General features: G+C 36.0%; 1 protein-coding gene across 5 annotated transcripts in view; it reads left to right on the top strand.

Moving 5' to 3' along the window:
* Positions 1-6,254: 6,254 nt before the first annotated feature.
* SLC30A6 (solute carrier family 30 member 6) overlaps positions 6,255-16,915 on the top strand; it is a 31,595-nt gene continuing 20,934 nt past the window's right edge. For 2 of the 5 annotated variants that reach the window (XM_036931574.2, XM_036931573.2), the window contains exons 1-5: positions 6,255-6,322; positions 10,585-10,671; positions 14,497-14,581; positions 15,276-15,318; positions 16,412-16,477. In XM_036931574.2, the coding sequence (XP_036787469.2) occupies positions 6,320-6,322; positions 10,585-10,671; positions 14,497-14,581; positions 15,276-15,318; positions 16,412-16,477 (284 nt within the window). In that variant the 5' untranslated portion in view covers positions 6,255-6,319. The other 3 variants (XM_036931577.2, XM_057497295.1, XM_036931575.2) reach the window with 3 other exon arrangements.

Below are 16,915 nucleotides of genomic sequence, written 5' to 3'. Positions count from 1 at the left end.
GTTGGTTTGGGAATGGTGGGGACCCTTCCCCAAATCTGCATTCTGAGATGCCATCCAAGGGCCAACCTTGCAAGCAGGACTTTCTAAGGATAGTAGTCTCAGGCCTGCTGTTTTAACTCTTCTGCACAGTGTTTCAAAATAGAGTTCACAACGGGGGGTAGGGGACAAAGTGTCAGATACCACGTAAATTGAGGAGGGTGTCAACAGTGATGGGCAGCTTGGTATGGGGTGTAGAGGACAGAGTGAAGAAGTAACCCAAATGAGTAGGGGCAACCTACCGTGATCAGTAAGTGCTCAAGCAAAGAGAGGAGGATGTCTGTAGGAGAAAAGGTGTCAGCAAAGACGGTAGATTGGTTACATACAGACTTGATCAAATAAGTCAATACGTTAGCCTTAGCAGAAACCACATTTCTCACTATGAGAAAAGGAGGTTATGAATACAGAAAGGGAGAACACTAAATGAAACCTGTGGGGTTGGATTGTAATTGGACTAAAGAGTATGAATTCATGATTTAAAATAAAAGGAGAAGTTCTTCTGAAAGGAGGTTGAGGCTTTGACACAGATAAGCCCATAACACAAGAGAGGACATGATGGTCAATTAGCACTGTTATTAGCATTTTGTTAGTGTCTCAGATTCTCTAAACCAAGCGGGATGACTAGGAAGTCTGTACATTCAACAATCCAACAATTATTGACCCCAGAATATGGACTAATCAAAGCGATCTTTTTTCCCCCACAAATTGATTAGAGAGAGAGTGTCCTCATGAAGGTTCTTCGGGATACCCAAGGCAAAGTTTAATCAATCACTTTTTCAACAATTGACCACCAGTCTAATGAGGCTTCCAGTTAGGCCTTAGGGCTGACTTGGATTGAAGATTTATCAGGTTTATACTTACATTTCTTTCCTTTGGAACATTCCCTTACGCATTAAACAGAAATACCACAGTATAAACAAAGCACATGAAACAAGACTTTGTAATACAGGTAACAGGAAAAGTAACCAGAAGAATAAGCAGGTAAATGACAAAAATTTTTTCAAAGTAACAAGTCTAATGACTTTATACAAAGATCTAGGTCTAACTACAAGATAGTACACCTACAAACTAAAAACACAAGAACCCATGTGTGTGGTTCTATTTTTTGTTTTTTAAGTTTTTTTTTTTTCAGGTAGGATTGATGGATTCATCAAGTGCTTTTTCTGCATCTATTGAGATAATCATGGTTGTTGCCGTTTATTAATAGGTGTATTACATTATTTGATTTTCCTATGTTGAACCAAATATGCATTACTGTGACAATACCCACCCATTCATGGTGTAAGTCCTTTATGTGTTAGTAGATGTATTTTGCTATCATTTTGTTGAAGTTTTTCACCTGTATTCATATGGTATGTTGGTCTGTAGTTTTATTGTAATGTCTTTGGTCTAGTTTTAGTATCAGAGTAATTCTGGCTTTGTAGAATGAGTTGGGAAGTGTTGCCTCTTCTGTTTTTTGAGGAAGAGTTTGTGAATGATTGGTGTTAGTTCCTATTTAAGTGTTTGATAGAATTCACTACTGAAGCTATCTGCCTGGGATTTTTATTTGTTAAGAATTCAGTATATTGTTATATTTCTAATCAGATTTTCTATTTTTTTTTTCTATTTCTTCTTGAGTTAGTTTCAGTAGTTTGAGTCTTTAGAGAAGTTAGTACAGTTGATCAAGGTTATCTAATTTATCGGCATACAATTGTTTATAATATTCCTTTTTTATCCTTCATATTTCTGAAGATCAACCATAATGTCCACTTCTTATTTTCTTGATGTTAATAATTTGAGTCTGTTTTTTTATTGGTCAGTCTAGCTTTGTCAATTTTGTTGAGCTTTTCAAAGAAGCAGGTTTTGGTTTTGTTGATTTTCTGTATAGTTTCTCTATTCTCTACTTCACTTATTTCCTCTCCAAGCTTTATTATTTCCTTCCTTTTGCTTGCTTTCAGTTTAGTTTGATCTTGTTTTTCTATTTTCCTAAGGTGGAAGGTTATATTATTGATCTGAGATGTTTCTTTTTTGATATAGTCATTTACAGCTATAAATTTCCCTCTACAGCTTTTGGCTGTATCAAATAAGTTTTGATATGTTGAGTTTTCATATTCATTTATCTCAATGTATTTTCTAAGTTCTCTGTGATTTTCTTCTTTGATGAATGGACGTGTTTAAACTTTTTTTATTAAGGTATCATTGATATACAATCTTACAAAGGTTTCACACAAGTAACATTGTGGTTACTATGTTCACTCATATTATCAAGTCCCCCCACACCCCACTGCAGTCACTGTCTATTAGTGTACTAAGATGCTATAGAGCCACTGCTTGTCTTCTCCATGCTCTATTGCCTTCCTGTGACCCACCTACATTATGTGTGCTAATCATAATGCCCCTTGATCCCCTTCTCCCTCCCTCCCCTCTCACCCTCCCTAACTCCTTCCCTTTTGTAACCCATAGTCCCTTCTTGGAGTCTGTGAGTCTGCCTCTGTTTTGTTCCTTCAGTTTTTGCTCTGTTGTTACACTCTACAAATGTGTGAAATCTTGTCTCTCTCCGCTTGGCTTATTTCACTGAACATAATACCCTCTAGCTCCATCGACTATTTAAGAGTATGTTTTTTTTTAAATTTCCACAAGATGTGAATATCCCAAATATCCTCTATAATGGATTTCTAATTTCATCCCAGTATGTTTGGATAACATACTTTCTATGCTTTTAATCCTTTAAAATTTATTGAAAGCTCTTTTATGTCCAAACATTAAAAAAAATTTTTTATTAAGTATTATTGACATACACTCTTAAGAAGGTTTCAGATGAAAAAACAATGTGGTTTCCACATTTATCCATATTATCAAGTCCCCACCCATACCCCAAGGCAGTCACTGTCCACCAGTGTATTAAGATGCCAGAGATTTACTGTTTACCTTCTCTATGCTACACTGTCTTCCCTGTGACCCCCCTACACCATGTGTACTAAACTTAATACCCCTCAATCCCCATCTCCCTCCCTCACCACCCGCCCTCCAACACCCCTCCCCTTTAGTAACCACTAGTCCCTTCTTGGAGTCTGTGAGTCTGCTGCTATTTTGTTCCTTCAGTTTTGCTTCATTGTTATACTCCACAAATGAGGGAAATCATTTGGCACTTGTCTTTTTCTGCCTGGCTTATTTCACTGAGCATGTCCTCCAGCTCCATCCATGTTGTTGCATATGGTAGGATTTGTTTCTTTCTTATGGCTGAATAGTATTCCATTGTGTATATGTACCACCTCTTCTTTATCCATTCATCTACTGATGGACACTTAGTTTGCTTCCATATCTTGGCTATTGTAAATAGTGCTGCAATAAACATAGGGGTGCATATGTCTTTTTGAGTCTGAGAAGTTGTATTCTTTGGGTAAGTTCCAAGGAGTGGGATTCCTGGGTCAAATGGTATTTCTACTTTCAGTTTTTTTGAGGAACCTCCATATTGCTTTCCACAATGGTTGAACTAGCTTACATTTCCACCAGCAGTGTAGGAGGGTTCCCCTTTCTCTGCATCCTCGCCAGCATTTGTTTTTCTTAGTCTTTTCAATGCTGGCCATCCTTACTGGTGTGAGGTGATACCTCATTGTGGTTTTAATTTGCTTTTCCCTGATGATTAGTGATGTGGAGTATCTTTTCATGTGTCTGTTGGCCATCTGAATTTCTTCTTTGGAGAATTGTCTCTTCATATCCTCTGCCCATTTTTTAATTGGGTTATTTGCTTTTTAGGTGTTGAGGTGTGTGAGTTCTTTATATATTTTGGATGTTAACCCCTTGTCAGATGTCATTTACAAATATATTCTCCCATACTGTAGGATGCCTTTTTGTTCTGTCAATGGTGTCCTTTGCTGTACAGAAACTTTTTAGTTTGATGTATCCCATGTGTTCATTTTTGCTTTTGTTTACCTTTGCAAGGAGATGTGTTCAGGAAGAAGTTGCTCATGCTTATATTCAGATTTTTGCCTATATTCCAAGAGTTTTATGGTTTCATGACACATTCAGGTCTTTGATCCATTTCAAGTTTACTTTTGTGTATTGTGTTAGACAATAATCCAGTTTCATTCTCTTGCATGTAGCTGTCCAGTTTTGCCAACACCAGTTGTTGAAGAGGCTGTCATTTCCCCATTGTATGTCCATGGCTCCCTTATCATATATTAATTGACCATATATGGTTGGGTTTATATCAGGGCTCTCTAGTCTGTTCCATTGGTCTATGGGTCTGTTCTTGTGCCAGTACCAAATTGTCTTGATGACTGTGGCTTTGTAGTAGAGAGTGAAGTTGAGGAGCATAATCCTCCAGCTTTATTCTTCCTTCTCAGGATTGCTTTGCTATTCAGGGTTTTGTGGTTCCGTATGAATTTCAGAACTATTTGTTCTAGTTCATTGAAGAATGCTGTTGGTATTTTGTTAGGGATTGCATTGAATCTGCTTTAGGCAGAATGGCCATTTTGACAATGTTAATTCTTCCTATCCATGAGCACAGGATGTGTTTCCATTTATTGGTATCTTCTTTAATTTATCTGTCCTAACATATGTTTTATCCTGGAGAATGGTCTATATACACCTGAGAAGAATATATTCTGCTCTTAGGTGGTGTATTTGACAGATGTCAAGTCTAATAGGTATACAGTATTGTTCAAGTCTTCTATTGCATTATTAATATTCTGTCTAGTTGTTCCCTAAGATTTTATTAGATGATTTTTTTCTTAAAATAGCTTGAGAGATTTCTTCTTGCTACATATAAACCCTGACTGTTGCACTCATCAATAAGGAATTGATGAAATATAAGATACATTCCTATGACTGAGTTCTCTAAGGCCATTACATAATACTCTGGAAAAATACAAGAAAAAGTCACAGTACATCCTTTCACCAAATAGGAAGACTATAATAAGTTTGATTCCTATTTGGTTAAAATAAAAAAGCCCATAAAGAAACTTCAGAAATCAAGAATAATTTATTTTGACAAATGAGGCAGTAGTGTTCTAACTTGTCTTCCTGTTCCTAATCTTGTCCATAAGTAAGTACTAAATACACAGTAGCAGTTAAGGCTTTAGAATTAGGTTCTATTGTACAGAATTCAGTTCTGCCACTGATTAGGTGTGTGACCTTGACACACAATTTTCCAAGCAGGGGCTACATATATCAAAGTGCTGTTAAGAGTTAAGTTACTAATACATAGTAAGTTCCTAGATCATTACCTACCACAGAAATGTTTAATAAATATTAGCTATTATATCATCCATCTACAACTCATTCTCCATACCACAGCCACAGTGATCTTTTAAAACTGTCCTCTGGCTTCCTTTCTCACTTAGAAAAAAAAAAAATCAAAGCTCTTTACCATAAATATGAATTTCCTGCTTAATCTGGCCCCTGTTTACTACTTAGACCTTCATTTCTTCTCTTCTGCTCCAGACATAACTGCTCTCTTTCAGATCTTAGAACATCCCTGCTTGTTTTTGACTTAGGTATTTGAATTTTGTCCGAGAAATCTTCCACAAAAACACTTTTGTCATTTGGAAGTCAAATTTCATCTCCTTAGAGAAGCTTTTTCTAAGTACTACTATAAATTAGCGACCTAGTTACTCTATAGCATTATTGTATTAACTATGTGACACTACTTATCAATGTATTTGTAAAGTTTTTCTCACTACTTTTTTGTCTCTTCTTGCTAAAATATAATTTTCATGAGACCAGTCCCTGGCACACATGTGCTCTATATTCAACCTTTATCGAATTATTTTATGTTTTTTCCATTTTCTACAATTTTCCATAATAAAATTAATTGTATAGAGAATTTAAGTAGCATTTTAGGAAATGGAACATAGTATTCTGTAATTGATCTGAGTTCAATTCAGCTACTGCAAAGTAGATGTGTCTCTGTGCAAGGCTCTTATTCTTCCTGCTTTCTCACTTGTAAAATAAGAATACTATCTACTTCATAAGCCACTGCAAAAAATCTATTTCATAAGTTACATCACCCAACGAAATTTTCCTGACATTACAAATAAACCTCAAATGTCCTTTGACAAGGGGTATCTCTCTCAGCTCACCACCAATCCCACGGAAGGTGCTGAGGAGCCGCTCTAGCCGCCACATCTTCCTCTATAAGAACCAGGATCGTCCGGGGAAAGGGGGCGGGACAGAAGGCCGGGACGCACTTCCGCTCCCCCGTCGCTCGCAGCCAATCGGCCTCTAGTGCCCCACCTCTTCCTCTCCAGAGAAAAGCTAGCGCCCAGAGCGTCTTCCGGCGGGAGCTGCGCTGCTCCTTATCATGGTGAGTTGGCTGGGGTTGTGAGGGTTTCTGCGATAGATGTGTCCTTAATTTCTCTGGTCCTGAAGAGGCCTTGAGATGCGTCCGTTGCCCAGAGGAGGGGTTGTCGGAGTTGTGCTCTGGCCCCGCTCTCCGCCTCCATCCCCGGGAGAAGTGGCTGGTGTCCGAGAGAGTTATCCTAGAGCCCTGTTTCCCCCTCGCCCCCTCATCCAGTTCCTCTGCCGGTGGGCATCCCCGCCCCGCTCCAAGCCGAGCTGTCACCTCACGGCGAGCTTGTGACAGGGGGCTGCCGAGATTTCCTTGATAAAGAAATGAAAGTCTTTGCCGGCGTCAGCGACCAAAATACCAAGAAATGCTCCGAGAACAAGTCCACCGCAACAACGCCGTAATAGTGACGCTTACAGCAGAGATGATAACGCTGGCGTGAATCAAGAGGGTTAGTAGGCTGCTGAAGCGGACTCCCACTCTGCACCTTGGCTTTAATGAATGCCGGATAACCTGATACAGCAGCAACTTTCAGAAGGCCAGTGATTGGAGAAAGTCGAAGTGTCGGTAGAGAACCTTTTTTGCAGTTTTCTTTCTGCGTTTGTAGATCCCAGTAGCCTTACAGTTTTGGAGATGTGGAGTTTTATCTAAATTTTGTTAGAGGAACTAGTTATTTTATGCCTTTAGAAATCAAGTGTATAGCTCTCTGATTTTACCTAAGATGAGCATTTGTGATTTCAGTGTCAAAAGAAGTACACAGCATTTTATTAGAAAAATTCATTGTTTCTCTTATTGATAGTCTCCATATGAGAAAAGGAGCATGTTTCTGTGCCTAAGGCACTGTCACTCTTGTTGTTCCCCTTGAGTAGAAAAAAGTATCTTAATCACATGCTTTATCATTTGTAAGTTTTTTAAGTTTTACCCACACACAGAAAGTGGGTAAAAGTTTATTAGCTGACCAAATAGCCTCCAACTACGTCTTCTTAAAAACATTCATCAATGTATAGCCAGAGTTAAATTTCTAAAATCTGTCTATACCACTCCCTCATTTAAAATACCTTAATTTTTTTATTAAAGCCAGTTTTTTTTCTATAACCCTCAAGATAAAATCCTTTTTAGCATGGTATACAAAGCCATCTATAGTCAAGTTTCTGACCTTTTACAGTTTCATTTTACACATACATCCATGTCCCAGCCACAGTGAACAGCTTGCATATCTTCTCTACGAAATAGGCCTCTGCACCTAATTTGTATGTTTCATCTTCCAGAATTGTTCTCCGTCCCCTACTCCTCATTCTTATCAGTATAACCCTTATGTGTCCTTTTGTCTCTTTCATGAACCTTTTGCATGCCTCAGGATCCACTTAGGTGCCTCTTTTATGCTCCCATGATAACTTGGTGCTTTTTACCAATAGCATGAGTAGCTCTTACCAGACTGTTAAAACTTGTCTCTCTCTCTTCCTAGACTGTAAACTCTTTGAGAGCAGGACCTGTGTACTCACTCTGGTATTCCCAAGCCTTGTACAGTGCCTGGCCAGAGGAATTTTTCAGTAGATGTGTGTTTTACAAAGCACTGAATAAATAATTATGACAGTAAATATTTATGCTTGAAACAGTAATACAGGAAAATGGTAGTATTTAAGTTTTAATCTTGGAAACAAAGGTTTTATGAGTCACTCAATGTGTATTGTTTATTAAGAACATGCTATATGCAAAACACAGTATTTACTATCTTAGAAAATATAAGGAAATACAGCCCATGTCATTAGTGAAGCTACTAAAAAATTAACTCAAAATGCAAGATAACAAGATGAAGGCTGTACTCTGGCTAATTACAAATCAAGTGGCATTAAGAAAAGCAGTATAGTTTGGAATAATCTAGGACGGTTTCACATAAGAGGTGAACAGTGAAACTGAGTGCTCTGTGCACTACTCCACTGCTCTTAATCTACTATCCATTACTCTCACTTGGATGAGGAAATGGGAGAGAAGTCAGGAAACTTGGTAAATGTTACAGGGCTATTAGAGCTTAATTATACAGGTCTGTAGAGTGGTACGATCAAGAGACGGGGTATACCAGTTTAATTGGAGTTGAGGATTACTATCTGGAGCAAGAAGTAAAATGAAAAAAGTGGGCTAAGTCATTGAAAGCATTAAAATTGGGAGTTTATCCTGATAGCAGTGAAGAGCCAGTATAATTTGGAAAGAGTGCTGTGAAAATTGGGATTTGTGTTTTTTCCCCAATATCAGAATGGCATCAGAAATGGCCCTCTGCCTTTTAGAAATCTTGGTTGTTTTTACCTGAAACTTCAGTTAAAGTAACTTAAATAATTTAAAGTGGGCTGAGATTAGAATGTTATCCAAGGGTAACTGTATTAAGCAGAATTTATCTTTGGGACAGAAATATCCCATACATAATTCTTTAAGAATAGAGTAATCCATTAGCATTAGCATTTGTTAACATCTCAAATGAAAATATTGTATTGTTCTTTTTAAACTGAATTGGCTTAGCAGAACCTTAGGGTTATACATCTTTATTTGTATATCAAAATTAGTAACACTTTTTTGATGCTTTGTTTATATTTTAAAGTATTTTTTTGCTTTGTGATTGTTTTGATATGGAAATTTTCAGACATAAAAGTAGAATATGATATAATGAGCCCCATGTAGCCATCACTTAGCCTCAACGATTCTATTTTTCTTATGTCAGATTTCTAGGGCTCAGCCTTAGTTTCTGCCTTTCCTGAATTTCAGCATAGTGCCACTAACGATATTTCTAGGCTTTGAAGAAATAGGACATACCTTTTAATAACTACTGAGATGTTCCTGGATACTAACTGTAGGAAAATCATACTCTGCTGGAATTGGATCTGAAAGTCTTTCACATTTTAAATCTCACAGCCAGTTCCACTGCTTTCTGCGTAGCCTCAGTGTTTGAGTCAAATTTGCCAACTTTATGAGGTAGAAATGTAGTATGGTGGTTGTGGTGATTGTGGCTTTTACCACCTTGGAAAGTATTTTGTTGAAACCTAAATATTTAAGTACATGGCACTTAGCTATCAAATTATTATGTATGTATGACCTGTTGAAAATTGGGAAATTTTTTTTCCCTGGAAATAATTACTTTGCTTTTGGAATAACAAACTTTTTTTTCCCCCACAGCTTATCTTTCCTTTCCAGGGTTTTTAACTGTTTTTGTTACTTTGTAGGGTATTGTATTCCCAACATGGAAGTATATAGTATATTTTAATCAATTTTTTCCTTTACATCTTCTTGGTTTTACATCCTATTTACTTATCCTTATTAAGATAAGTCTTCTCCAACTCCAAGATTATAAAACTAAACATCCATAAGTTTCTTCAAGTACTGTATAGCTTTATATATATATATATATATATGTATTTGTTGTTGTTATCATTAATGTACAGTTACATGAGCAACACTATGGTTACTAGACTCCCCCCATTACCAAGTCCCCACCACATACCCCATTACAGTCACTGTCCATCAGTGTAGTAAGGTGCTTCTCTAGCTTTATATTTTAATTTAAAAATAATGAAAGAGTGAGAAATGTAGTAAGGATCCAGCTTTACCTTTTTCCAAATACCTTTATTGACTAGCTCACAGTTTTCCCACTGATGTTGGATACTGCCTTAATCATAAGCTAATTTCCCATATGTGCACTAACTCTATGCCCAGGCTTTCCCTCATGGTTTCTGGAACTTGAGTGGTAAATCCCACACTAGTTGCCACTCAGTCTCTTTTCTTATTGGTAACCCCACTGCCAGGCCCTATCTCTGCTGGCCTCATACTGCATAGGGGGGACCACAGAGGCTACCTAGGATGTTAGATACGCTGAATGCCTAAGAGAACGTCAGAGGTTGCTACAATAACAGTTGCGAACTTTTCATATACAAATCTTCGACTTGGTAAATTCTAATTTTTCTTACCAGTGGAGCTATTTGGCAAACTGCTTTTCTGGTTCAAAATTACCTAATCCACTGAAAAATAAATAGTGTGGTCTGGAGGAAAAATGCTGTGGTTTGAATTCCTGTTCAGTCATTTGCTAGGATTGTGTCCTTCGACAGTTTACTAGAAACTGTTTCCACCTTGTAGATTATCATGAAGATTGAATAGATAAGTACATGTAGAGTGTCTAGAATAGTTGGTTGGCACATATTGAGCATTCAGTAAATGTTAGTGGTTATTGCTATAACATCACAGGAATTATGAAGAAGATACTTAAATGCTGATTTGTATATTTTTCGTTTGTTTTAAAGGGGACAATTCATCTTTTTAGAAAACCACAGAGATCTGTTTTTGGCAAGTTAGTACAGGAATTTAGACTTGTAGCAGCTGACCGAAGGGTAAGTTATTTTTTATTCCTTAACCCTAATTTTAAAGATTGCACAAATGCACAATATTACAGCATGGAAGAAAGCTAATTTTTAAGGCAAATAGGAATTACTCTTAATCTCACCATACTGTTTTCATTTTTTTATGTTGGGTAAGTAATTTTTAAATAAAATTACGCTCTTTTGGTATACAGTTGTTTTGCTTGCAAGGAAGCTAGTTCAGAGTTTTTATTCTGATTCTAAAGAGTTTTTAAAGAAAAATTGTTTTGTGCTTGCCTTATGTTATTAATTTTTTAACAAATTGACTAATGTAGTCTGAAGCCATGTTTTCTTATTTTTAATATAAGGCAGGAAAAATAAGTTATGCTTTGAGACTGTAAATAAAAAGGTAATCAGCACCCCTTTTGGTCACCAATATAAACCTTATAGTTATTGTTTTGTTTTCATTGTTCTCATTATTCTCTAAATTATACTTAAGCTCCTTGAGAACAGTGACTATTTCTATTTTGCTCACTTCTTTATAAAAGTACAAAAAAATCACCCAATAAATATTTGATGAGTTTTAAATAAGCCTAGCATCAATTAACATAGTAAGCAGTACCAATGATATTGGCCATGTACTGTGATACCAGACCAGAGGCTTCTTTTCTTAGTTCTTTACCACTGTGTCTCCTGTTTCTAAAACCTTGGAATATAGTCAGAACTCAATAATTCTAGTATTTGGAAATATTATCATGTCCTGAGTATTAAACTTCAAGAGCCAGGGTTAGGGAATTAATCTGCTGCTTGTCCATCTAGTCCATTTAGGATGATCTCTTGAGAACAGATAGATACAGCTTTATGATGTTGATTGAAAGCAACTATATTGCAAAAGTAAATGGGAAGTCTTTAACAGTACCCTTTATTGAGGCATAGTACAGTACAGAATAGGCGGTAGGAAAAAAACTGATATAGTAACACCTCAATTGTGCAGATAATCTCTATCATAATATAAATCTTAAGAAGTATGCCTGGCTCATCTCTCACTCCTACTCCTGTCTTAGTTCTTGTGATTTCATACTTCATGAGGAAGATCCTTACTTCTCGGTTACACACATCCTCATCACAAATAATCTTGTCCTCCCAACCCCTTCCAACCATCTACTCCTATGATCATACCATAGACTTTATCATTTATAATAACTACTAATAACTGTATCCTCCCACTGTCTCAATTTCTGCATTTCACTCATCAGTCACCATTTCTTGTCTTTCTAATTTACTTCTATTACCCCAACTCCAAGTAACTCTTCAGTCTTACCAGAACCTTCAATTCATTGACTCTGCCATATGTTTTCACTTCTGTTATCCTCATTTGCTTACTTATCCAATTTAGATTCTCTGGTTCATCATTATCATTTTCTTGCATGTGCCTTCAACTCCTTTGTGTCCCCTTCTGTCTAGCATACTTCCCTGGAACATCCTTAACTTCTTGAAGTTCACTTTCTTTCTACTGTGTACCTGCACTCAAGCACCTGAATGTAGCCTGGGAGAAACACAGAACCATGCTGACTGGTCTCACTTTAAATTCATGGTCAAGTTTGCCATCAGTACTGCCCATACTCTATTTTCCTAGTGCATTCAGTTTCCCAGTTTCCCAGTGAGTATTTCATGTTATTTTCTTTCACTTATGTCTTCAAACTTCTAAAACCTCATTCATCCTTACTCTAACCTGTTGGTCTTGCTTCCTGTTTCACTAAGAGAAAAGAAGTAATCAGAAGAAAATGTCCACATCCTACCATTAGCTCATCTACCAACACTCTGCCTTCCCTCCTGTTCCTGTGAATGAACGGAATGGTTTGCTACATAAGGCCATCCCCTCCACTGGTTGCCTATTGAAAGACAGTGTTTCTATAATTGTCCTTCTATCTCTTGCCTCATTGTCACTTCTTGCATCAGTCTCTTTCCCTTTCTTGCACCATAATTACATGCCATATATTCCCTTCTCAGCTACTTCATTTCTCTGCTTCCTTTTATAGTGACTTGTCTTTACCTTCTTGTTCACTCTCTCTTCTCCCTCTCTCTATTAAACAATACTAGTTTGGCTGTAGTCCCCACTAATCCACAGAAACAGCTTTTATGAGGTAAGTAATAACCTGTGTCACCAAAATCAACATCCTCATTAAACCATCTTACTTGAACCAACAGTATTTGACAAAAATTGGTCATGTCCTCCTTAAAGCACTTTATTCAATTGGACTCTGAAACATCTTGGTTTTTTCCTACTTACTTGGCCATTATTTTTTAGTCTTCTTTGTCACTTTGCTCTCATCCTTTTGATCTCTAAGTTCTGGAACATCCCAGGGTTTAGAGATTTAGCCTGTCTTGTTTATATTCACTACATCTAGGTGACACTTTCACTGCCATATGCTGATGACCCCATATTTATATCTCAATCCGTAATTTCCCTACCTCCAGATTCCTGTATATAATAGCCTTCTCAACATTGCCACTTGGATATCTAATGGGCAACTCAAATTTGAATTGGTCAAGCCTGAACTTTGATTTTCTACTGCTCCCTTACAAAATGGCTATTATATTCTTCCAGATGCTTACTTAGGTCACAAACCTTGGAGCATTCTTATACTTCTCTTTCCCTCACTCCTCACATCCATTTTATAAGTATATCTTGCTAGCTCTGTCTTTCAGTGTAAATAAGACCTACAGTCTGGCTCTTCTACCATTTTCGTACCACCTTCAAAGCTACCAGCAGTTCTCACATGGATTATTGCAGTCACATTCTAAATGGTCTTCCTACTTCCTTCCTTGCCCCATGCAGTAGAGTCTAAATAGAGAAGCCAGAATGATCTTTAAAAATGAAAATTAAATCACTTCCTGTCTTGTTTGGAGTAAATCCCAATTCTTTTCCTGGCTTGCAAGACCAAAGCTCCAGACTCCCTCTCTTCTCCCTCCTCTAGCTGTCCTTAGCCAGTACTCCTCTATCTCAGAGCATTTGCACTGAGAAATAGTTCCCATTTTCTTTTGCAGATATCTGCATGCTTAGCACCTTTGTCTCTTTCAGATTTCTGGTCACATATCACCTTACCAAAGGGGTCTTTTCCAGTCACCCTATTTGGAAGAGCAGCTCTTCATATCTCCTGTTACTGTGTTCTTACTATACTTTATTTGTCTACCTCCTGACCTTATTTACTTATTGTCTGTTATCCCACCTGGATTACAAGGTCCATGTTTTGTTCACTGCTCTATCTCCATTGCCTAGAAGAATGTGTTACAAATATAGATACTCAAATATTTGTTGACAAATAGCTTCAGTTGTAGGGCTACAGAGAGTGTCATTTTCAAATTACATGTTTTATCCTCCTCTTCTGACTATTCTTGAATCCCTCTCCTGGCTAGAAGCCATGTCCAGTCATTTCATTAATGTCCTCACTTAGCCTATCATATCAGTTCTCGATTCTCTAACATCCCCTACCTCACCTGCTTCTCTGGTTTTGCTCCTGGGTGTAGAGGAACTTCAGAATGGTGTCTACCACAAATTCATGCTGGTAGCTCTTGTTCTCTTTGATGATTCAATAGTATAGTTGCCATAACAGCTATTCTATGGATTTTCCTCTCCTGAACAAGTCTACTTCTAGAATTGTTCTTTTAGATTTATAATATTATGATAATAATTTGGTTGATGATAATTTTGATAGATACATAAAATGTGACACTTTGCCTTTTTGAAGGAAGTTGTGCTTATTCCTTTGAATATCAGAGTATGAATTATAGCAACTTGAACAAACCCAGTGAAGTTTATCAGCATTATACAAATAAGAATGATTTTCTTTTTCACAGTCCTGGAAGATACTGCTCTTTGGTGCAATAAACTTAACATGTACGGGCTTCCTGCTTATGTGGTGCAGTTCCACTAACAGTATAGGTATGTCAGCCTTCTTATTTTTATGGAGTTAATTATTAGTTTCACTGTTATTGTTCTGATTTTAAATAAAGGTATGTCTTCCTTTACATACAATATATTATTTTGAAATATAGCTCAAAAGATTTAAATGAGAGAGTCTATTTGAAAAATGCTTTGTAAACTATGAAGTGTGATTAGGCATTATCATTTTAAATGACTTTAAAAAAATTTTTTAGATCTGTTTGAAAAGCTGAGATTCCTTTTTTTCGTGATAGATGAGTACTTGAATTTATGCAGTGTTTAAGATTTTGAGATGTATTGATTTTCTTTAGAAACGGAAATCTGTGATATTTTTCTTGTGTCTTGACCTCTTACATTTTTATGTACTATTATTTTTGTCCTTCTATTTAACATATACATTTAAAATAGTTCTTAGATGACAGAAGGCAAAAAAAAAAATGATCATAGGGCTTTGAGCATATGCTGCTTCATTTTTCCTGACGGAGAAATTGGATTCTAAAGTAAGCTTTTGTACTACCCAACTTTGGCTACATGTATTACTCAAATTTACCAGATAATTGCTAACTATGAGGTTAATCAGTAACTTACAATTTTTTTAGTAAAGGATGCCCCTGATGTGAATAATTTTTGTGATTTGCTAATAGTTCCTAACAATTGATTCAGTAAAATTTTAAGCACTCTTTTTGTTTTGCAGCTTTAACTGCCTATACTTACTTGACCATTTTTGATCTTTTTAGGTAAGTTTTAAAAAATCTTAGTGTTTTGAGGCTAATAAGGAATTTGTTACACTGAACTTATGAAGTTTTCTTTGCTTAAAGAAATCTGTAAAATAAGTACATTTACAAAATAGAACATTTACATAAAAACAATAATAATTAGAAGGTATTCTGGAATAAAACATTCCATTTCTGTAGCAACAGAAAAGATAATACCCAGGCTTAGGTCAGGTGCTTCAGCTGCCTCCCTGTAGGTGAGTCACCTGTGGCCAGGGAGCAGGGTCATGTAAGACCATACAGTTCCCTCTATAACTGTGTGGATGGGAAAAGACATGAGGGACGTTGATAACTGAGAAGGAAGGAAGTAATTGAGAACTGGGGAGACAACCACTTGGCTCCCTACTTCTTGGGACCTTTCATATTGCCATATAAGGTTTATAGAATACTTAGACCTTGATGTCTTCAAGATCCGTGCCATAGTAGTATAAGTGATCATGTAATTTAATCTACTTGATTTAATCAATTTATGTAATTAAATCTCCTTTTCATAAATTGCATAATTAAATCTACTTGATTGTCTAAAACAGATTTGTTGCCTGAATTTCACACTGTGGGAAGTTGTTTTAGAATGAATATCTATTATTCTACTTGGAAAATGAACATAATTTTATCCCATCTGGACTGTTCAAGGTGTTATTAATATTTAACTTTTAACAAAGATTTAATAAAGTTTATCAAAGTTAAAATTCATTTTATATGCCTAGAATAAAATATATTATCATTATTATTACTATGTAATTTATTTTTTGCATGCTCAGTTATGGACCCTATTTAGGATGGATAACTCAGTGAATAGAGCAAGTATGAGTTTAGGTTTTGTTTACCTGACTTAATTATATTGTATTGTAACTTCTTTCAGTTTTTACACATGTTAAAAAAACTGTCATGTTTCAGGATGCTTATATGATTATATTATAAATCAGAATAATTTACTGAATTATTCTTTGCAAAAACTGATAATTTTCAGCAGCTTAGAAATTCTGGGAACTCAGTTTCTTTCTGCTTGTTCTCTCACTCTAGTTCTAATGCTAATTTTATTTTCCTTTTTACTTAGTTTAATGACATGTCTAATAAGTTACTGGATAATGATGAGGAAGCCTAGCCCTGTCTATTCTTTTGGGTAAGTTCAAATTATTTTATTTTCTGCTAACTTCTTATTATCAAAATAGTAGGTATATTAGGCATTAAATAGCTAGCTAGAGTATTTCTAGAAAATAAATGCAGCCTGCTTAGTAGAATGGGGATCAAATAGTGAAAGTAGATTAATAAACATCTTCCAAGAGGATTCTAAATAAGAAACATGAATATTTAATTTTAAATCATATTAAAATAAAATTTTCACATTAGGTTCTTTTCTATTTTATAAAACAAATGGTACCATAAAATGTTCACATTAAGTTTAATATTTTGGAAATCTCTTATTTTACTTAGAGAAAGTACAAAGCATTTTCATGTAAGTATATCTGGTAGATGTTAAAGTAGATGTGATACAATGCCCTATGATTCTTTATATGTAACTTATAACTAATTATCATAGTACTAGTCCAACCCTATCAAA

The sequence above is a fragment of the Manis pentadactyla genome, chromosome 2, assembly GCF_030020395.1.
Source record: "Manis pentadactyla isolate mManPen7 chromosome 2, mManPen7.hap1, whole genome shotgun sequence".
NCBI lineage: Eukaryota > Metazoa > Chordata > Mammalia > Pholidota > Manidae > Manis > Manis pentadactyla.
Note: the sequence above shows the minus strand (reverse complement) of the source record. Positions and strands in the feature narration are given on the sequence as shown.